This window comes from Ziziphus jujuba, chromosome 4 (genome assembly GCF_031755915.1).
Source record: "Ziziphus jujuba cultivar Dongzao chromosome 4, ASM3175591v1".
NCBI lineage: Eukaryota > Viridiplantae > Streptophyta > Magnoliopsida > Rosales > Rhamnaceae > Ziziphus > Ziziphus jujuba.
In genome coordinates, this window is record NC_083382.1 from 29,266,466 (window position 1) to 29,287,943 (window position 21,478).

Sequence of the window (21,478 nt, forward strand, 5' to 3'; positions counted from 1 at the left end):
TATGTTTCCAATCATCACAAGAAACAAAAGCAAATTCTTCACGTGGTAGATTTTCTTTCCTTTGGGTTTCAAGTGTAATGGCAATTCTGGTTGAAAGAAGAGAGAAATGGTAGTTTTAATGCCTTTTGAGGGACGGCAAATGAAATAGAGACACAGGAGCAGTAGTAGCCTGTTTATTTCTATTTGTCTTTTTTTTTTTTTTTTTTTGGGCTACGATATTTCTATTTGTAATTTTGTGAAACCAAAAGAAAGATTTTATAATTTTAATATTTTTTTTTTCAAAATTAAATATATCTAGTTTCATTTTAGGCGAAAAGTAATGCATTTCCAATTCATATATGTGCGCGACGCAGAATAATAATATGATATTTGTAGAGTAGGTGGCTATGATTTATCTTCTCCTTAGGTTTTGTCCATATATGGGGAAATGGAGGGGACAGCCGTTAACAATCATTGTTTAGGTTACTTGATAAACCACCCTAATAGTATTGAGCATCGACAGGAATGGAATAATAATTCTTAATGGAAAACCCAGAGACCTGAAATAAAAGCAAAAAACTTTTTAAAAATTCTTTCGTTCAAAACTCCAAAATAACCCCACCCTGAAATTTCAATCCACACGGGGATTTCTTTTCATTGTGTATTGAATAAAAACCCAAAGCAGGTCTGAAGAAGCAGCAGCAGTGAATGAGAATATCGGAGAAAATGCCTTTACTCTACTGTCTTATTTAACAACAAATAGAACTTGATATACACGTATACAACAAGGAAAACAGATATCTGCATTCTTCTGCAGATTCATCATATCAGCAAGCCCCCTAATCAGGCAAATAGCATCAAAAATTGGGGGCACAACTATATTACAATTTACAAGTGGAATAACTACAATCTCAACCTAAAGCGCAGTCACATTGCAGATCACAGCTAACAATGGCGCTTATCTTCTACAGATTACTAAGTTAATCGAATAGAAACCTCATCAGATTGCTAACAGGATGGGGGTTGAAGCTGCTTAAGCCGCCGTACAACTTGCCTCATCGTTGGCCTGGTAGAAAGGGAATCAACCGTACACACAACTGCTAAATGTAAAACCTCTACCATGTCATCCTGTGGACCAGCATCCCATAATCCTGCAGTGAAGAATTCCTTTGCTCTGCCCTGTCGAAGAAGCATGCATGCCCATGCAACAATATTGAAACCATTACCATAAGAAGAAAAAGAAGGATCCAGGGCTTTCTTGTCGGAGAGCAACTCGAGAAGAACTACACCATAACTGTACACATCAGCCTTATCTGAAACACGGCAAGTCATTGCATACTCTGGAGCAACATAGCCAAAAGTTCCAGCCACACCAGTGGTAGCATGGGTTTCTGAAGTCCCCAGCAGTCTGGCCAAACCAAAGTCAGATAGATAAGCATTGAAATCGTCATCCAACAAGATATTGCTGGGCTTAACATCACGATGAAGTACACGTGGAACACATTGATCGTGAAGGTAGGCAAGTGCTCGAGCTATATCCAATGCAATCTTGTGGAGTATCCTCCAGTCTATAGCCCTGGTAGACCTTTCCTGGATAAATTTTTCCAGATTACCACCAGGCAAATAATTATATATGAGAAACATTTCAGTTTCACTGGCATGATAACCAATCAATGTGACCAGATTGGCATGGCGGAGCCTTCCAAGGGTTTTAATTTCTGCATGAAACTGTTGAACTCCTTGAAATCGTCCTACAGCAAGTCGCTTTATCGCCACTAAGACTCCAGGTGAGATTTCTGCTTTATAGGTTGCCCCAAAACCTCCATTCCCAATGCAGTTGCTCGCATTAAAACTCCCCGTGGCCCGCACAACAGTCTCAAAGGTCAATGGAACACCTATGTCTGTAAACAGAGTTACCTCCTTCCTCGTGGATCCAAGAACTTTTGACTTTGGGTTCCACTTGCGGGTATAAAAGAACAGCACAATTAGAGCTAAAAGCACTGAAACTATGGCTGATGCAGATGTTATGGATGCTATCTCAATGGAATTGAAACCATTATTTCCACTCTTTTCAGTCGGGACCCCAGATGGTGAAGCGGCATAAGATTGTGGATCGCCAACTCTTCCTTGAGGATCTGTAGCTGGCCCCGCTAGAGAATACATGCAAGACCTTAATAATGGGTTTCCAATAGCACTATTACATCTCATCAAGCTATTGTTCGAGGGAAGCAACCCAGACAAGTTGTTGAAGGACACATTAAACACAGAGAGAGTTGTCACATTTGCCAAACCTGAGGGTATCTGGCCAGAGAGTTTATTTTTATCGAGCAGGAGAACAGTTAAGTTGTGCAAGTTTTCAAGAAATTTTGGAATCTCACCGGTGAGAGAATTTGAAGAAAGCTCCAATACCTCTAAAGCGTGCAGCTGCCCCAAACTTGAAGGAATTGAACCAGTGAGGTTATTACCCGATAAAGAAAGATACTTTAAATTCTTAATCTGGCCAAGACTGGTAGGAATCTGGTCTTGCAATATATTCCAACTCAAGTTAAGGGAAGTAAGAGACACCAGTTCTCCAATGCTAGGAGGAATTGGACCAGTGAAGTGATTCCCAGATGCATCCATAAATTTCAGAGATATACACATTGTGCCAATTTCGTCAGGAATCTGACCAGATAACTTGTTGTAGCTAATATTAAGAATCAAAGCATCTAATCCTTCACATTTCTCAAATAAAGTACCTGGGAATCCACCGGTGAGCTTATTTTCTCCAGCAAAGTATGCATAAGAAGTTCGCTTTCCCAATCTTTCAGGTGCAATAGGCAATGACTGCAAAGTCCCAGTAAAATTGTTGTGACCGAAGTTATGAAAAACTGTAATATCACCATCTTCTCCATGCAATTGCAACGCATTTCCATCCTGAGTTTGAGATGCGAAAAAGGCTTGATAGAGTGATGATGGATTGTCAGGTTGAGAAGAAAATTCACTCCAGAAAGGATTGGAAGAACATGTGCTATTAAAAAATTCAGGAATAGAACCAGACAAGAAGTTACCACTGACATCAAACACAGTCATACATGGAACTGGAAGATCCTCAACAAGCTTTCCCGTAAGCCTGTTCCAACTTAAATCAAGAAAATTCAGCTTCTTGCAGTGACTTAAAGAATTTCGGATCTCCCCGGTAAAAAAATTCTGAGCCAAATTTATCATCTCTATATTGTCACAAGCACCCCAATTGTTGGGGAACCCACCCTCCAGAGTTGCCCTTGGAGCCCATAATATCCTCAGGTTTGGAAGTCTAGTAATATCTTCAGGGATTGGACCTTGAAAGTAATTGAAATCATCATTCATAGAATTCAATTGCTCCAGTGAAGAGTTGTCCTCTGCAAATTTGCCTTTTGGCAGTGGATTAAACAGATTTGAAAGCACAAGAACAGACAGTTGAGAACAATTACCAAGCTGGCTAGGTATTGAACCACTGAGGCTATTCCTTGAAACATCAAACACTTCAAGCTTCTGCAGCCTACCAAGTTCAGCCGGAATACTCTCTTCCAACATGTTAGAGTACAACAAAAGCGCCCGCAACTCACCGCAATTACCCAAACTTCTGGGGATTCCATGGACCAAGTAATTACCAGACAAATCAAGATGTTCAAGCTTCCCACAGTTTTCACCAATCTCACTCGGAACAGACCCACTAAGCGAGTTATACGACAAGTACACCTCTCTCAACCTACCAACAAACGCTGGAACCGTCCCGTTCACACGGTTCCCAGCTAAATTCAAGATCTCTAAGTTCACACTGTTGGAAAGCGAGCTCGGTATGTCTCCCTCAATCTTGTTAAATCCGAGATTGAGAACCCGCAAATTCCTATTGAACTGAACCGGAAGCCGCCCAGCTATCGAATTGCCCTCTAGATCAAGAACTTCTAAGTTACCCATCCCCCAAATCTCACTAGGAATTTCACCGTCAAAGCCATTGAAGGGCAGCGATAATATACGAAGCTCCGTGAGCTTCCCAATCACCGGTGACAGCTTTCCCACCAACTTTCCTCTACTACTAGCGGAACAACTCCTTGAGATTCCCGACCCGTAAAGTGGAAATTGAGCAAAATCGGAACACGAAAAGGAGTTGGAATTACCTCCACTGCCATTCCCGGTAATGTTGAGCGAGACGACACGCAAATTGGAGTCGCACGAGACGCCGAACCACGAACAGTAACCAGAACCGATCGAATTCCAGCTGGATAGCAACCCCGATGGGTCTGACACCGATTTTTTAAACTCGAGGAGCACCGATTTGTCGGAATCTGCCAAGGCGGCCACTGTGGTATGATAGACGGAGAAGATCCATAAGAGCAGAAAGAGCCTCAGCAGCACGACTAGTTTGGAAGTAGGTGGTCTATGCAAAAGGTGCCATTTGATCACTGACGACGAAGAAGAGGAAGAAGAACCCATATCCCGAAACCCTTTAAAAAGGGTCTCCAGAACAGAAAAAAATCAAAATACCCCCCTCCCCCAAACCCTTCTCTTTAGTGAGTTGCAGAGAAAGTGTAGAGGGTTTCTGAAAACCCTAACCCTAAATTTTGGTCTTGACGACGAGAGAGAGAGAGAGAGAGAGACTGAAGAGAGAGAAGATTCAACTGTACTGTAGTTCTTTACAGCAGAAAACGCGTTTTTCTTCCTCGACTTTTTTTTCCTTTTTTCTTTTCCTCCTCATTCTTTGTTCTTCATTTTTTTTCAATTTTTTTTTTTTTTTTTTTCTTTTGGGTCCTATCTTTTTTGGGTTTTTAAAATTGATTTTCCATTTTTTTTTTTAAAAAAAAAATTCGAGGGGAGTGTTTTTGTCGCTTTATGAAGTGTGGGGGAAGCTGGGGTCCACACGAACATACCAGGAAAAGAGATGGGGTCCACCGCCGGTCAATAAATGCATCAGCCCGTCCATTTAAGGTGGGGTTGGGCTCTTCGATCTTCAGTCCGACTCACTGAGTCAGTCGCCTCTACTCCTTCCTTTGGCCCTTGGTGGTTGGAATTAAAAAGATTCTTAAAAGTTACATACACGTGGTTACACCTAAAGATATCCACGTGGTCGTCGTTTTAGAAGGTAAAAATTGGGGTCCACCTACCTCCTTTGATTTTGGTGTTTTATGGTCTATGAGGTCCAGATAAGCCTGTGGCTATGGGCCCCTTTCCCCTCTCCCCCCGATAGGCTCCACCACTTCGTCCACTGGGATTTTACCGAATAATTATAGTTTTAATCCTCTATCTTTTTCTTTTTTTTTTTGTCTCTTTTACCATTTCTATATCCAAAATTTGGTTCGAAACTTGTAATTGGGAGATTAACGAGGGGTTTAAAAACAACACAGACTTATATGTACCCATTAAGATCGGTGTAATGAATTATTCTTAATATTGCATAAACTTATAAATTGTTGGTTTATTTATTTGTTTTTTTTTTATGTATAAGGAGAAAAAGAGTTGGAACACTTTTTTTGTTTTTGTTTTTTTTGTTTTTTGTGATAAGAAAAAAAGAATTCGAACTAGAATTAGTGTTTAAAAAACCATTAAATTTTATTATTGAATTGTCCCATAAAAATTAAGATTGTGTTTTGAAATGTTTTTAGAATTTCAATAAATTCTCTAAAAGAAAAAATTTCTATGATCATATTTAGCAAAAATTTAAAAAGCATTTTTTTATTAAAAAAAAATAAGCACTAAATTATTTATATGAAAGCACTGAATTTGGTGTTTCTCCAAATAGGTGTTCCATAATAATAATAATAATAATAATAATAATAATAATAACAACAATAATAATAATAATAATAATAATAATAATAAGCATTCAATCCATTAACTAAAAAATAAAATACAAAACATAAATTTAAAAGCGATTTTTTTTTTAGTAAGCATAACTAAATATTCTACTACAATTTTTTATAATACTTATATACTAAAATTGTTATAAAAATAATATTATGAAAAATAATTACTTACAAAAATACACTTCCAAAAACGTCTTTAATTATTGAATTTTTGCCATAACCGGCTTCTTTGTTTATCTACGTAGACTTTTTATTTTTATTTTTTATTTTTTTTTGTGGCTAGAAAAGTACGTACACTTTGAAACGAGTTACATGTACAATTTATTTTTTCTCAGCCTAACTCTCAAGTATAATACGTTTGGAAATCCCAAATGCACCTTAGCCTAAAGTTCACACCATAACGAATATATGCTTACCAAAAATAATATATACTTCTCTAAAATCACTTCGCATGCCCCTTTCCTATCATTTGCTTAAGATGCTAGTCAATAAGACCAAAAGAATTACAATTTATAACACTAATCTAAAATATTAAGTAAATATTTTAATTTTATTCAAAATATAAGAACACATAAAATTTATACATATTAAATAATTTGATAAATAAAATAAAAAATAATTATATTATTATAAATGTATAAATGAACCAGATGGCATGGTTTTAACTTCCACTGAAAAGAGTAGGAGCTACATTCCCTTTTTTTTTTTAATTCAAAAAAAATATGCACATAAAGTTTTAATATAATAAAAAATAATAATTATTTATAATTATCATATTATAAAAATGATGTAGATTTATTACTTGTTTATAAATATGGAAACTGAAATCTACTCTCTTGAGAAAATATATATATATATTTCTTATGGTAAATTTGATTTTGCCGCTAATTTAATCTTATCCACAAAAATATGTGCAGAAATCCACTTGGCTAAGCACAAAACTTTGACTAAAAAATCTTCCATGTTCTTCATATCAAGTATAAAATTCTATAATGGCAGCGGGTCAATTTTATTTTATTTTATTTTTTTGGTTGGTAATGATAATTAATTTTTGAGTACGTTTCAATCTGAAAATGGCCCAACCTTAACCACTTGAACTATTTATTTAAGATTAAAATAAAACATTTTTTTTATTTTTTTAATTGAAAAGCACTGCTTTATAATTTTCAGCATACGTTGAATAGCATCAAGATAAGCGTGCTTTAGTTCTTTTATTATTCGTATACCCAAACAGTAACTCCACTGTCCACACTCCATCAAATGTCTATTCTCCTTTTTGTTTTACAGAATTTTAAAATAAAATTAATATGACGCAGGAATGACGTCGTATTACTGTAGTTAAACAGATTTTTTTTTAATTTTTTTTTTTCATATTATTAATTTATTTACTGACAACTGCAAGGCAGATAATTTTTCCTCCAAATAAAATAATTTATTTAGAGATATTATTATATAATATTGAAAAAGAATACTCTCTTTCAATCATTAATGTGAAAGAATATGGTCCCATGTGAAGAAGGAATGACAAAATCATTTTGAAACGATGAAGTTTTAATTTATTAGTTTAAAACTAAACCCCCAAATTAACGAATCAACAGCTTCAACTTTGGAGATTCAAACTCCACATTATTTTACTCCTTAGACCTCCACCCACTTTAAATATTTGAAACTATTTTCTCATAAACAAATTAGAAAAAATATTTTTTGTTAAAAGAAAGCCCTGTGTTCGTCAATGATTTCTCGAAGAATTTGCGCATTTTTTTAACGCTTTCCGGTTCAATATTTTGATGCTTTGCTGTCCTAAACAAATCCCGAAAATTTTGTTTAATTAATCACAATCAGATGTGTATTGAATAATTGCTCAACCTACATAGTAAAATGGTAAACCATGAGTTGCAATAGAATTTTGATTGGATTATGCTGTTTACTCAAATATTATACCAAAGCCAGAGCATTTATCAAATGGAGTTGGAAAAGGAAAACTATCAAATTGTTCGTAATTTGTGTTATTTTAAGGCCAGAAACTCATGTGATAGACCATCACTAAGCTTCATCTTGTATAACTCAAATGGCAGCATTCCATTGGCTTCACATTCAAGTCTGCCATGCATTACAAATTTTCAAATGTAGATTCAAGAAAATAGAATTTTTGTAGGAAGTAAAGGATCATGCACTGCAAGTATCTTGGATATATTATCAGAATGAACAATATCTCAGCTGCATCCATAGGGAATAGAACCAGAACAACCAAAAGCTCTAAGATATATAACCATCACCACAAATCTGTCAATTTTGTTCATGATATAATATAGCAGATAGAGGCAGTCTAAGATGCAATCCACAGGCAGCTAACACAGAACACACCAGGCACAATTGGATAGTCAGATGATTTTAGAATTTTATCATTTAATCAGAGAAAGTATGTACAACAATTGCTTTTTCTTCATCAATTATTCTGTGCACTTAAAATGCCGAAAGCGACACCAACATGAATGGAAATCATCATTAGCCCCAAGCTATTGGAAGTTCTAATTTGTTTTGGGCTCGTGACAATTCAAATGGTGGCTCTATGGATCGGAGACCTTTCCTTGTGAACCCTGAGTTAAAAAGACTAGTTAGTATGGCATTTTTGAACAGAGGAGAGATCATTTAGTGGTTATTTTTAAAACTAGTAAGTTAGGAACTCTTTCTCAACAACATACCCAGCAACAACACATCCAGTTAGACCAGCCCGTCGGAGCAGCTTTTTGGGTCGATGAACGCCTTAGAGGCTGTTCTTGCTCTTGAACCTCCTTCAACTCCGTCTCCTGTGACTGCTTTTCCTGTGACTGCTTTTCTAAGTCCACCTTCGCAGAGCTATTTCTCCCAGCATCACCTGCCAATCTGAAAGGGTAAACATAATCAGTAAGATCATTTAGCTGAATAGTACATGAATTATAGTTGGTATGCAAGCAAGCTTCTGTAAAGATCGCAATGTAATTATTAAGTCAAATTTCAAAAAAGTATAGCTAGACTGAAATGCAGTGTATGTTTGAATGATTCCTGATAGAAAGAAAGATAAAAAATTTTATTTGTATATATGACATAAACAAACCATGTCAAAAGCCCCACATTAAAATTGAGAATCAAAATGCAATTGATAGCAGAATCCTTAATATTTTCACTGAAAATTGAAAGTTCAATGACCTGATATGCTGTGCAGAGTTTTTTTTTGTTCATAAATAAAGGAGAGCATATTAATACTTATCTGTGCAAGTTTCATAAATAAAGGAGAGCATATTAATACTTATCTGTGCAAGTTTATGTTAGAATCGATTTGGTATCTTCTTAAAACTTATTACATTGTTTACCGACTATGATATTGAAATTATAATCTTAAATCATCAGGGGCCAATTTGGCTCATTTATAATGTCAAAAGAGCCAATATATATGGAGACAGTGCAAGTCTGAGAGAGGATTCTATTTTCCTTTCTAACATGTCCAATGCCAATATGTGTCACTATAAGTATGCTTATTTAAATGAAGAAACATAACCAGACACAAAAATGAGAAAGTAGCATCGCTTACACTGGAAATTGGAAAGAACGGGCGCTTTCATCAGAACGGCAAGAGACACTGACAAAGTGTTGAACAGCATCTGCAGGAGGAGACGCCTTATCATTACTATTCTGTTCTTGAGAATCTTTAAAACTTGTATTTGTGGCTTCACTTATTTCAACAGGTTTTTCCGTCGCTTCCAAGTCTTTCTCCACATTCAAATTCTGGCTTTCAACTGGCTTCACTTCGGCAATAGGTGGAGGTGGTGTAGGTGGATTAATGTTCATAAACTCATCAACAGGCCTGTTCAATTCACCGGACTTATGCAACAGAATAAGATGATCTCTTGAGAAGCTGTTGTTTCCAACATGAATGCTAAACAATGATTCATTTGAAGCTACACTCCACTCCATAGCCGTCGAAGGTTTAGAGAAAATAGAAGATGGAATTCGAGCTGGGTCATATCCTGAGGGACGGAATATATTAGGACTTTGTGAAGGTGACGCACTTTGCATGCTCCATTGTGAGATTGGAGGAGAAATCTCTGATGATGAAGACTCTTGAAACTCAAGGCCATCTTGTTTGAGTTCTAAAGGAGGATTAGCAGCAACTGATGAATCAAGAGATGAATCTGATGAAGATGATGATGATGAAGTAGAATTCTGGCGAGGCAGAGGAGGTTTAGCTGCGTCATGAGGCAGCTCAAAATGAACCTTGAGATTCTTACTGCTACCCTTTTTTTGTTCATTGTCTATAACATCCATAATTTGATCCAAAATTGAATTCCAAATCTCCTATTTTGGTGTCTAATACTGGGTATTCGAACTGCAATTAAAAGGTAAATAGAAAAAAGAAAAGAAAACATGATTTTCCAAACAACTAGGATATGTACATTTCGAATATAACATGCACTTCATAGGAGTTTGTTAAGGATAACAATTAATTTAAAGCTCTGCATCGTCTTTGATTTTCTGGGTTATGGGTTTTATGCAAATAGCAAAATAAATTCAAAAATATTGAACTACTAAATAAAACTCAAATTATTCCAAAATTGAGAAACTGTTTTTTTTTTTTTTTTTTCACCAATTTACTTAATCACTCAAATAGGACACTACAAGTAATCAACATTAAGCGAAAACTTACACGAATGTATCGTCAAACCCCGTTTTGGATATTAATTCTCAGCTGTCAGGACCAACTCGCTTTCATCAAGAAAACCCAGAAATTCTGGACCACTCGAAATTTTTTTTTACTTTTGGCTTTTTTAGAGAAAGAGGAATATTAACTCTTAAAAGGGCTCAAAAAGTATGAAGAAATATAATGTCTTAAAGGGCTCAAAAAGTATGAAGAAATATAATGTGCATATATGGGAATGGTAAAAAGATAAAGATAGAGAGAAAGAGAGAGAGGTAGTTAGAAAGAAACTGAGAATTAGGGCTTTGAGAAAAGATCAGGAACAAGAAAACCATTTAGGGTTAAACGGACTAGGGTTTGGGTGTGACAGGGAGAGAAAGAGAGAGATAGCTATTAAAAGGAAGGGAAGGCCAGGAGACAAAATCGGAGGGTTTAGTATTTTTGTGTGTGAGACATAGTAACCAACACTGTTACGGTCCGTTGGCGCCATTTTCCATGACCAATTAACTAACTCTTCCTCTTTTAACTAACGCCTTCTCACGCGGGAAAACTCTGGGGTTAGAATTTGGGCCCTCAGATTTTTTATTGCAATTTTATTTTTATTATTATTATTATTTTATTTTTTTTGGATAGAAATTAATATTATTATTATTTTCTGTTTTAGGGACAACGCACCCACTGAAATTGCATGAGTGATCTCATTATCTTCTATGAGCTGTGACAAAAACATATATTCATTTCAAATAAACTTACAAACTGGTTTTCGAAGAAAGTAATAATATAATAATAATGAACTTGCAAACTGATTGCTTATTGATAATTTGTCAAATTTCTTAAAATAGCTAGGATTATAAATAATTAAAAGAGAGAGGGGTAAAGTTGAAAAAACGATGAAAATTGAGGGTAAAAGAAATTACACAGCAGAGGCTCAGTTTAAATGGTTTATCTCTTATGCTGTGTGGTGGACTGCAGATAGAGATATATGCAGTCACTAACCAGTTATTCTCTAAATTTTGAATCTGATGCCTTGTAGATATCCACAAGATGCTGAAACTTGTAGGGAAAATGGTGTTTACGGAGCAAGCATGGGAGAAACAGTTGTTCAACAATGGAGTTCTGGGGTTCCACTGTAAGCTTTAATCCTTATTTTATTTATTTTATTTCTTTTATAACTTTGAACTGCTACTTAGTCAAAACATTTTTGAGTTTATTTGTCCCCTACTCAAACCCAATTAAAGGGCAATTAAGTTGTTTTCAGTTTGATAGCAGAGGATGCAAAACCAAATCTAAGCACAAAATATAGAAACAGAGTGCTTGTGGAAGTGAATTTTGTATAATTAGAGGCTTTTTATTGAACCTTCTCTGCAACCTCATCCATAATTAACTCTCTACTGTTTTGTATAGCTCAAATCCTGTAAGCAAACTTGAGGTATTGGTGCTTCTTGAAATAACTGAACTTCATGGCATTTTGATGCTACAAATACTTGTGGGTATTTAGGATTTTTCATTTTTTGGGTCAGTGGGTATTTAGAAAATTTGTCCATAGTATTTAAAAGTTGTATGTACATTGACTAAACTGAAAAATCCACAGTACTCTCTATCTTTAACCATTCAGAGAATCCTCTACTGATACAAGTTGTGTTGGCTTGTGGATATACATAGTTAGGTCTGTTTCCTGTAAGCTTAAGCTATAGGGATCGATGGTTACCAAACTCCATCCTAGATAGTAGATTCTTCTTTCCTATAAAATTTTGAGTGGTATTGATGACAAACAACACATTTGAAAGATCTTCTTCGATCACATCCACTATTTAACAACAAGACAGCTCATCTGGATCACAGTAACTTGCATGAGACATGGATCATATCTTACATTGAACTATTAATTAAGTCTGGAATTTAACTTTTCACAGGTGAAGAAACAAGACAACACAGCAGTCAAACTCCATTTGTTCACTCAAGAGCAACAAGCCTAACTGAATCTTTAAGTTCTTCATTCCATCTAAAACCGCCTAAATTTGCAAACAACTGCAGAACCAAAGTGAAGGTATAGAGAAAGAGTAAAGGTTTTTTTTATTTTCCTTCTCTGGTATATTATAAGATTGAGCTTTATATAAAATGTTTGACCATTTTTTCTCAGGTATTTGCAATAAGGAGGAGAAGGGCATATCGAAGTTCGGAAACTTATGTGCTATTGGAACCAGGACAGGATGAGAAATTTGTTACCGAGGAAGAGTTAAGAGCCAAGTTGAAGGGTAGGTTAGAAAACTGGCCTGGGAAATCTCTTCCTCCCGACCTTGCGAGATTCGACAGCATTGATGATGCTGTTTCTTACCTGGTGAAGTCTGTTTGTGAACTTGAGATCAAGGGAGATGTTGGTTCTGTCCAATGGTACCAAGTTCGTTTGGAGTGATAGAAGAATACAAGGCTAGTGTAGTTTTAAGACACTGCAAAATGCCCAGTGGTTTTGTAAACTGAAAAGGTTGTCACTCTTAATTTCTTCATTTTGGGGACAAAATCCAAATGATGTCTCATTAATGATTCATGTTGCTACCTTTAGAATATTGCTAGATAGTTAGGAAAAGTATTAATTGCATGATGAGATTGCATTCTTGAACAAAAAGCATTGGGACATTATATATGAACAATCAAATTATTACAAAACTATATCCAAATTACATTTGAAATCCTGACAATAATCACATAAAACTCACTTTCATTAAAATCTAAAGAAGAGAGAAACAAGTTTACTGATATTTGGATATAGTTTTGTAATAATTTGTTACCGAGGAAGAGTTAAGAGCCAAGTTGAAGGGTAGGTTAGAAAACTGGCCTGGGAAATCTCTTCCTCCCGACCTTGCGAGATTCGACTGCATTGATGATGCTGTTTCTTACCTGGTGAAGTCTGTTTGTGAACTTGAGATCAAGGGAGATGTTGGTTCTGTCCAATGGTACCAAGTTCGTTTGGAGTGATAGAAGAATACAAGGCTAGTGTAGTTTTAAGACACTGCAAAATGCCCAGTGGTTTTGTAAACTGAAAAGGTTGTCACTCTTAATTTCTTCATTTTGGGGACAAAATCCAAATGATGTCTCATTAATGATTCATGTTGCTACCTTTAGAATATTGCTAGATAGTTAGGAAAAGTATTAATTGCATGATGAGATTGCATTCTTGAACAAAAAGCATTGGGACATTATATATGAACAATCAAATTATTACAAAACTATATCCAAATTACATTTGAAATCCTGACAATAATCACATAAAACTCACTTTCATTAAAATCTAAAGAAGAGAGAAACAAGTTTACTGATATGGGCCAATAGATTTCCCCTCAATTCTGCTGTTCAATACTTTCAATTATGAAGAAGACCTCACATCCTGGAGACGAAAATCCTGTATCTGTACCAACAGTGGTTTATGTGAGTAACGGGAATTTATGCAGCCTGACAAATGAACACAATCAGTCCAAAATCATCCCCCAAAAATCCTTTTTTCTTTAAACTTGATGCACAAATAATTACATTTAAAATTTTTTTTGCAGAAACCATTTAGACTCTTAATAAGCTCTAAGTAAATTTATTTCCCACAAATCAAAAATCAAAATTGTTGAAAAGCGCTTGAATTTCAAATGTAGTAAAAAGGAAAGCTATTATAATGAGTAGACCTTGATTTGAGTTTTACTGGGTGGCAAGAGTGCTCCTCCCTTTCTGCTTCTTGCAAGAATTCCTTTGGTTACCGGGGACACCATCAGATCAGTTGGGCTCGTATACCTACAAAATCCAAGAATAAACAAACATATTCTTTAAAACAAGGAATAAAAGACTAGGAAACTAATATAAATGAAAATTTAGATCATTTACATACCTTTCAGGGTACTTAAATGCCTTTGGGACTTTGAGACGATCTGGGGTAATAGTCTTGCGCAGATCATTGCCAGAATTCAAACAATTTTGAGAATTTTCATCAGTTTGACGAACTGGAGTTGGTGTTTTACAGTCTGAAACAGGGTTTTCTGATTGAATTGGGCTTTTTGGTAGCGTTTCAAGAATATTTTCCATTTGTTTATATCAATGATTCACCTGAAACAAAATACCGAAGGAAGGAGGAAGCAGTAATTTGCAGACCTCAAAGAAGGAAAGAATAGCTGAAACAATTCTGATATGCGTGTACGTTTCCCGAGAGAAACAGAGAGTAGGCGAGATTGTGATGGAATATTTTCAGCAAAGATTTATGGAAAAAAACAAGCTAAAGGGATGAGATGACCGTTCGACGAGAGAGAGAGAGAGAGAGAGAGAGAGAATTTGCAACGGTCGAATTTCTAGGCCTCGTCTCGTCAGCAAAGAGGATGTTGACATTTCAAAATAAAGTCGGTCGTTTTTGGAGGGTCCAAGACTTTTTCCGGAAGGTGAATAGATTAGCAGCCAAAATGGCCCGCCCATGGAATTTTTTAATATATATTGTGCTTTTGGTGGGCCTAAATAACAATTATAAATTATAATTACAATTGTAATTTAAAATTTTATATAATTATTAAGCTTTTGTATGTTAAGTCACCTTTCTTTCAATATATATATATATATATATACCAAAAGTGATCATGATATTTTATTTACTTAATAAAGATATCGTAAAAAATACACATTCATGAACCAAAAATAAATAGCTATAACTTATAGGAGAAGATCCGAAGATTATAGTAGCTTGTCAAAAAATATTGCAATATAAAGCTATAAGTATTAACGAACTAAATTTTTATACATTAAACGATCCAAAGAAAAATGTATTTAGAATCATATTGCATGTTAAGTAATAATTTAAAATATGATTTATATTTTTGAAGGAGGAAAAAACAGAAAATTAAACTAGATTATCAAATTATTTAAACCATGGAAATAATTAATAAATAGTTTGTGAATATCAAGGTTCCATCTTTATTGGGATATATAATTTTTATCATGTGTGAGAAAGATATGATAAATGATGGAGGTATGGGATATGTGATGTTGGTTTAGTTGTAACGTAAATAGGTAGCCTAGTCTTATGACCACAAGTTATGATCATGCATGCATAAGCACAGCCATAGCCGCATATGCCGCCATGATCTTCCCCTGTTTAAAACATAAATATATAATTATATATTATAGTCAATTTTTTTATTTGATTAATATGATAATATTATACTTTCCGGTAAAAATAAAAAATAAAAAAATCTTATAATATTATACTAAAAATCCATTCAATTAACTATTTAAATTATTTTAAAACTAGTCTTTTAGATTTAATTTTAAAGGAGTGATCCAATCTAGTTAAACAAATTTAAATAATAAATGTGAATAAAAACTTCAATATTGATAATAAATTACCAATCCAATTAATAAAAGACTAATTATATATATATATATATATATATTGCAATTTTAATGGAATTTTTTTTTCTCGGTTGAATATAATGGATGTTGTCTTCCACCATAATGCGGGACAAACTCTTGTTTTTTTATTTTATTTGTATTTTTGTTATGTATATAGTTAAATGAGACAGTAGAGCATGGCCATGGAGAGTTATAATTTGATCATGGAATCACATATTTCCAAAGCACGGACCCTATTTATATAATATCTTTTTTTTTTTTTTTTTTTGGTAGAATACATATAATGTCTTCTTGGACTATAAGCAAAGGAGCTGCACTATAAGTAGATATGGCCTATAGGGCTATATGTTATAGCCTCTTTATTTGGCCCCTGACCAACAAGGAATATTATTATTGATGGGTGGGGTTGAGCTTGATCCATCTCTCAATTATGAAAAATATAATCATTATGTACATGTACGTATGCATAATTGCATTTCCTATTGATAGTTTGTATCTACCTTACAAAACAATGTTTTTATGTGTTTGCCAAGTATAAGATTCCCAGTACTCTTTTTCTTTTCTTTTCTTTTCTTGTTTTTTTTATTAAAAAAAACATATAAAATTATTCCATCTTTTTTAATTTAAATTGTTGTATATATATATATATATATATAGATGTACAATTCTGTTACGTGCATTTCAGTTCTAGGATATACTCTGTATTTATTACCAATAATATATTGATGGCAAGTTTTTTAGGATGGAAGATTGATATGTTTTTTAACAAAATTATATATATATATATATATATTTATATATAAAGTTTTAATCTAGTGGACTATTTAATTTATTTTATGATGTTAAATATTGATACCATACAAAATTAAATAGAAATAAAAAAAAAATATATATATATGTATATATAATTTTTAATTTTTTAAAAAAAAGAAAAATATACTATTATTTAAACATATATAAAAATTTAAATGATTTCTATTAAAGGGATCATTTTTATTAATTAGGTTTTTAATATTAAGAAAAAAAATAAAAATACATAACCAACTATATTATTACTCTCTCTCTCTCTCTCTCTCTCTCTATATATATATATATATATATATACATATATGTATCATTTTAACTTGATCCATGAATCTTTACAGACTATTCATGATATAGATAGTTTCCCTATATCAATAGAGACATCTAAATTTTCAAATTTCAATACTGTGAATTTCTCCGATTAAAGCTGAATATATTACAAGAAAATTTGCTAAAACATGGAGGAACCGAGTTTTGATGGCAACAATCCTGGGCAAAGTTCATGAGAAACTGCAATTTCTTTTTGTAAAGTAGTATAAATTGATTAGGATGCGACCCTGATTTTGCTGTCAGCTTTTGCTTACGATGTTTCTTCCTGATACTTTTTGAACTTCTTATTAAATTACTCTAACAATGAGCAAATCAACTGCTTACAATCTTATTCATTAACAAAAAATAAAAATAAAAAAATAAACTGCTTACAATCTTCTCTAATATCTTACTAATTTGGACAACGTACTTGACAATTATCACTATGAATTATTTTTTTGGTTCTGCATTTAAGTAGACTAAAAGTCCACATTCTCCCAATTTAATATTTGTCCCCAAAAGGAAAAAAATAAAATAAATAAATAAAATCGATTCCTTTAAATAGATGGTACATGGGAGCATAAAGGACCCCAGTGTGCATATCATTTATAAAGGAAATTAATTAATTATACATACAAGAAAGCTTTTAATTAATCTTTAAGACAGTAAAACAAAGAAAGAAAATATGTTTGTAGTAAAAAAAAAAAAAAAATTGACGTGGAGGAGGAAATGGAAACATTAATAATGGAATGTGAGAATATGCTTGAACTTGATCAATACGACATAAGAAATGTAGCGTGGTGTTCTTTTTGATTGGAAATAATGAAACAGAGCAATATATACGGCTTGGAACAATAATGCATAAACGATGGATTGATGGATGGCGACTTTTCGTGGAAATTAATTTTAAGGAAGCACGTGATCATGATGTTTTTAACTTTTAACCAGTCGACATCCAGCACGCACTCCCATTTCATGAAAACTCTTAGGTCACACTTCATTAATATATATTCAGTCTCATAAACCATTTATAAATCCACCATTCAATAATTATATTAAAGTTTACAAGCATTGTTTTAAGAGTTTATATTCCACACATAACGATTAACCATTCTACAACAACGTACATGGTATAACATTGTATATGAATGTTTAACATATGTTTAAAAGCACTGTTGATAATGATCACTGGTTTTTAAATTGTAAAGAGGTTTGAATCATGCCTGAAGATAAGAAAAGATCAAGCATCCTAATATATTTAAATACAAATTTTCATACAGTTTTGCTGTAAATTGCATGCATCTCTTCCATATTGAGTCCAAACAATTACCTATAATCCATTAATAATAATGGATTACATAATTCGATTATACTATATATATATATAATTGATGGATTATTAATTACATGTAATCCATTAAGCACATACTCATTGTCAAAGGTACAACCTTACAAAAAATATATATACAAATATAAGCATATGAATATAATTAATTCAATGAGGATTTATTATGAAATTACTTATATACAATTGTTGTAACTAATTAAGCAACATTGGTGGTTTTATCTTTGTTTTGTGTCTGTGGTTGAAGGTTCATGAAGTGAAAGTGGAGAGCTTTCGTTCTCCAGCAGAAAGTAATAGAAAGCACCACGCATAGACTATTATATATATTATTAAGATGCACATAAATTATTATTCCGCCATTATTGGTATAATACAAGAAAATCAAGCCCCACCTGCTTCTTGTAACTTTCTTTGATTGCATGATCAGTGGCAGCAATGCTACTATAATTGTTATTTTCTCCATGTTCTCGTTAATAAATAATAATTAATCATTTACTTCTCAACTAGCTAGCATATGTCATGTTGGGATTACTTTCAAAATGTATGTAAAACTTTAATAGCCTACTGTAAATAGATTTAGACCATATTTGATACGACCTCTTAAATGATAGTTTTGGCAATTTTAGAAGTGTTTAGGCATTATTTATGATAACTTTTGCTTTTGCTTTTGCTTCTTTAGAAATTTTTTGTTATTAAAAAAAAAAAAAAAAAAAAAGCTTTTTGAAAATTAATACCTTCATTTGCTTTGGTAGAAAAAACTCTTTTCAAAGCCTAAAACTTTTAAAAGAAAATTCTCCAAATGCTTTCAAATCCAAAAATAGCTTTTAATAAGTCATAACAAATAAGACTTTAAGATTGAGGTTTCAGAAAAGCTTACAAATTAATATCAATAAAGTGTAGTTTCTAAGAAAATAACAAATAAAAAGTGAAGTTTTGGAAGAAAAAAACCAAGCAAAAGTTTTTCCAAATAAAACCTTAGTTTCCAATAAATTAAGTAATTAATGAATGATTAATTGATTTTGTCAATACAACTTTTACAGATATCCATCGACGTGTGTATTAGTTGCAATTATTATCAATGTGATTTCATCACCAAGAGAGAAATAATCGTATTAATCTGTCAGGTTTATTAAAAGGCAATTCAAATGATGGAATCATCTTATGTTATGAAAAAGAGTTTTTCAATTTAAAATTTCTTTCAATGTGTATATAAATGTATATATAAGGGAGCTCGAATTCAGTTGTTCAAAAGCTGCAGTAGAATCTAGTAGTTAGCTATATATGCAGCAATTGGAGGGTGATGCCAAGGCATAGATAGGGGCACGAGGGGTTAGTGGTTTCAGTATAAATATATATTATATACAGTTGTGTTGATAGTGGGTGTGCACATTCACCACAATCTAGGCCCAAAAATTGTCAACGATAAGTATTCTCTCTCCACCTTGAAAGATTGTAAATGCTCACTGTACAGTGGATGTGTGTGTCCACTGTAGTAAATTTGTGTATGTATATATATATATATATATATAATAACAGTCAATCTTTTACCATGATCTCATTTATTATTTTTTAAATTGTTAAAAGAATAAATTTTAAAAATGTATTTAAAATTTTATATAAATTTAGTAAAATATTAAAATATTATAAAAACAAAATTTTTACGTAGCAAATACTGAAGCTTACCATATCTCATTTTAAATTTTTATATTCCATTCCAAATAAAAACAACCAACCAATAAGCATTTGTTATCAAACATTTTGGATTTAATTAAATTGGGATTCAAAGAAGAGACAAGATATATATGCATCAAAGTAAATGACAAACTGATCAGACAATAAACTGATTCTGCTTCTTCCCCACCTTTCTGCAGAGAACCCAACTTTTTTAGCAAGTAACAGTGTTATAAAGCTTTTGTTGCTCCTATTTCAGTATATAAAACATTAAAGAAAAAAGAGTTATTTGTTCGGTTTTTTTTTTTTAAAAAAGAAAAAGAAAAAGAATATTGAAGCCCCACTTGAATATGATTTTCCTGATTAGGCAGAATCCCACCTAATTAAATTGAATTTTAGGAGAAATCCATTTAATGAAAATTGAAAAGCAAGTCAAATTGGGCACCGCCAGCTGCTGCTCATAACCTATCTCAAGCCTGCCTTCTAAAAACCCAAAAACAGTGGCCTCTCCTATGCTTTTTGGTCTTCCAAGAAAAAAATTAAAATGAAGCAAATATATGAGCATTTCAAGGTTTTTTGCAGGTTGAGAGAGAGAGAGAGAGAGAGGCTATTGACTAATTGAAAGTGACACCAAACCTATCCGTTGGCTTTCATTTCTACTTTCTTTTTGTTTCCTCTATAGAGGGTTTTTATTGCATTGAGGGGCCTTCAATTCATCGACTTCCTTCCAACCACTTTCTGCTTTCCTTTCACTTCTCCACTGTATTCATAAATGTCATTTTTTTTGTGCAGTCTAGTCTTCTATCACTTCTACAAATCAAGCACATTCTTTATATGCATATATGTTAATCATCGGATTAGGTACATAGGGTAGATCTTTTTGGAAGTTTTTAAATAATTTTCATTTAATTCGTATTAGTTAACACTTCATTTAGGAAATATTTTCCACAAGAATATTACATATAAAACAAAATTTCCGTCTACCATGTTTGTTTTGGTACAATAATAATCTAGTTACAAAACTATTATTTACTCAGATAATAATTTCGATTTTTAATAATATTTGTCATGGAAAGGAATAAACAATTGTCATTATTTTAATTGGAAACGAGGTTTGACACATTCAAATTTCTCATTAAAGTCATTTCTTTTTTTCTTTTTTTTTATATAGAATTTTTAAGTAATTGCATGTGTAAGAAACAAAAACTATGTTAGGGTTCTTAACTAATCCAACTGTATATAAAAAATATTGTATAATTTATGTTAAATTTTATATTCTAAGACAAATACCAATTAGGAAGAAAAGGAAAAAATTAACGAACAACCAACTACTAGCTTATTTACCTACAAAATGGTGGTGGACAGTGGCCAGTGATGGGTGGTGAAGCTTGTGGTATGCATTGACAAAGCTTCTGTAGTGTGTAGGGCATTGCAAGTCCAAAAGGGCCATCATCACCATGCCCACAGACCACTATTTCTATTTTTGGAGATCAATGACACCCT

At 33.0% G+C, this 21,478-nt stretch overlaps 4 protein-coding genes across 5 annotated transcripts; 1 reads left to right on the forward strand and 3 right to left on the reverse strand.

The window, feature by feature from the left end:
- Window positions 1-696: 696 nt before the first annotated feature.
- On the reverse strand, window positions 697-4,767 carry LOC107415929 (LRR receptor-like serine/threonine-protein kinase RPK2). The gene has a single exon (XM_016024356.4). The coding sequence runs from the start codon at window positions 4,432-4,434 to the stop codon at window positions 988-990; it is 3,447 nt and encodes a 1,148-aa protein (XP_015879842.3). The 5' UTR covers window positions 4,435-4,767; the 3' UTR covers window positions 697-987.
- A 3,149-nt stretch (window positions 4,768-7,916) lies between these two features.
- On the reverse strand, window positions 7,917-11,167 carry LOC107415877 (uncharacterized). Its single transcript, XM_025073193.3, has 4 exons — window positions 10,483-11,167; window positions 9,370-10,164; window positions 8,504-8,684; window positions 7,917-8,398 (listed from the first exon to the last, which is right to left on the reverse strand). The coding sequence occupies exons 2-4, from the start codon at window positions 10,101-10,103 to the stop codon at window positions 8,369-8,371; spliced, it is 945 nt and encodes a 314-aa protein (XP_024928961.3). The 5' UTR covers window positions 10,104-10,164; window positions 10,483-11,167; the 3' UTR covers window positions 7,917-8,368.
- A 267-nt stretch (window positions 11,168-11,434) lies between these two features.
- On the forward strand, window positions 11,435-13,016 carry LOC107415905 (protein CHLORORESPIRATORY REDUCTION 7, chloroplastic). Its single transcript, XM_048472866.2, has 3 exons — window positions 11,435-11,602; window positions 12,387-12,520; window positions 12,614-13,016. Exons 1-3 carry the CDS (start codon window positions 11,518-11,520, stop codon window positions 12,884-12,886), a joined length of 492 nt encoding a protein of 163 aa, XP_048328823.1. The 5' UTR covers window positions 11,435-11,517; the 3' UTR covers window positions 12,887-13,016.
- Window positions 13,017-13,642: 626 nt separating this feature from the next.
- LOC107415903 (uncharacterized) lies at window positions 13,643-14,732 on the reverse strand. Of its 2 annotated transcripts, none has more exons than XM_016024317.4 (3): window positions 14,342-14,732; window positions 14,142-14,247; window positions 13,643-13,920 (listed from the first exon to the last, which is right to left on the reverse strand). In XM_016024317.4, the coding sequence occupies exons 1-3, from the start codon at window positions 14,533-14,535 to the stop codon at window positions 13,912-13,914; spliced, it is 309 nt and encodes a 102-aa protein (XP_015879803.3). In that variant the 5' UTR covers window positions 14,536-14,732; the 3' UTR covers window positions 13,643-13,911. The 2 variants fall into 2 exon arrangements, with proteins under 2 accessions (XP_015879803.3, XP_015879802.3); XM_016024316.4 differs by having other exon boundaries at window positions 13,643-13,876; window positions 14,342-14,728.
- Window positions 14,733-21,478: the final 6,746 nt, after the last annotated feature.

Coding starts and splice junctions, on each gene's coding strand:
- LOC107415929 (XM_016024356.4), bottom strand. CDS start 4,434: ATGGGTTCTTCTTCCTCTTCTTCGTCGTCAGTGATCAAATGGCACCTT.
- LOC107415877 (XM_025073193.3), bottom strand. CDS start 10,103: ATGGATGTTATAGACAATGAACAAAAAAAGGGTAGCAGTAAGAATCTC. Junction 8,685..9,369: donor CGTTCTTTCCAATTTCCAGT/GTAAGCGATGCT, acceptor TTACCCTTTCAG/ATTGGCAGGTGATGCTGGGA. Junction 8,399..8,503: donor ACTGGATGTGTTGTTGCTGG/GTATGTTGTTGA, acceptor TTTTTAACTCAG/GGTTCACAAGGAAAGGTCTC.
- LOC107415903 (XM_016024316.4), bottom strand. CDS start 14,535: ATGGAAAATATTCTTGAAACGCTACCAAAAAGCCCAATTCAATCAGAA. Junction 14,248..14,341: donor GCATTTAAGTACCCTGAAAG/GTATGTAAATGA, acceptor TGGATTTTGTAG/GTATACGAGCCCAACTGATC. Junction 13,877..14,141: donor CCAGTAAAACTCAAATCAAG/GTCTACTCATTA, acceptor CTGTTGGTACAG/ATACAGGATTTTCGTCTCCA.
- LOC107415905 (XM_048472866.2), top strand. CDS start 11,518: ATGCTGAAACTTGTAGGGAAAATGGTGTTTACGGAGCAAGCATGGGAG. Junction 11,603..12,386: donor TGGAGTTCTGGGGTTCCACT/GTAAGCTTTAAT, acceptor AACTTTTCACAG/GTGAAGAAACAAGACAACAC. Junction 12,521..12,613: donor ACTGCAGAACCAAAGTGAAG/GTATAGAGAAAG, acceptor ATTTTTTCTCAG/GTATTTGCAATAAGGAGGAG.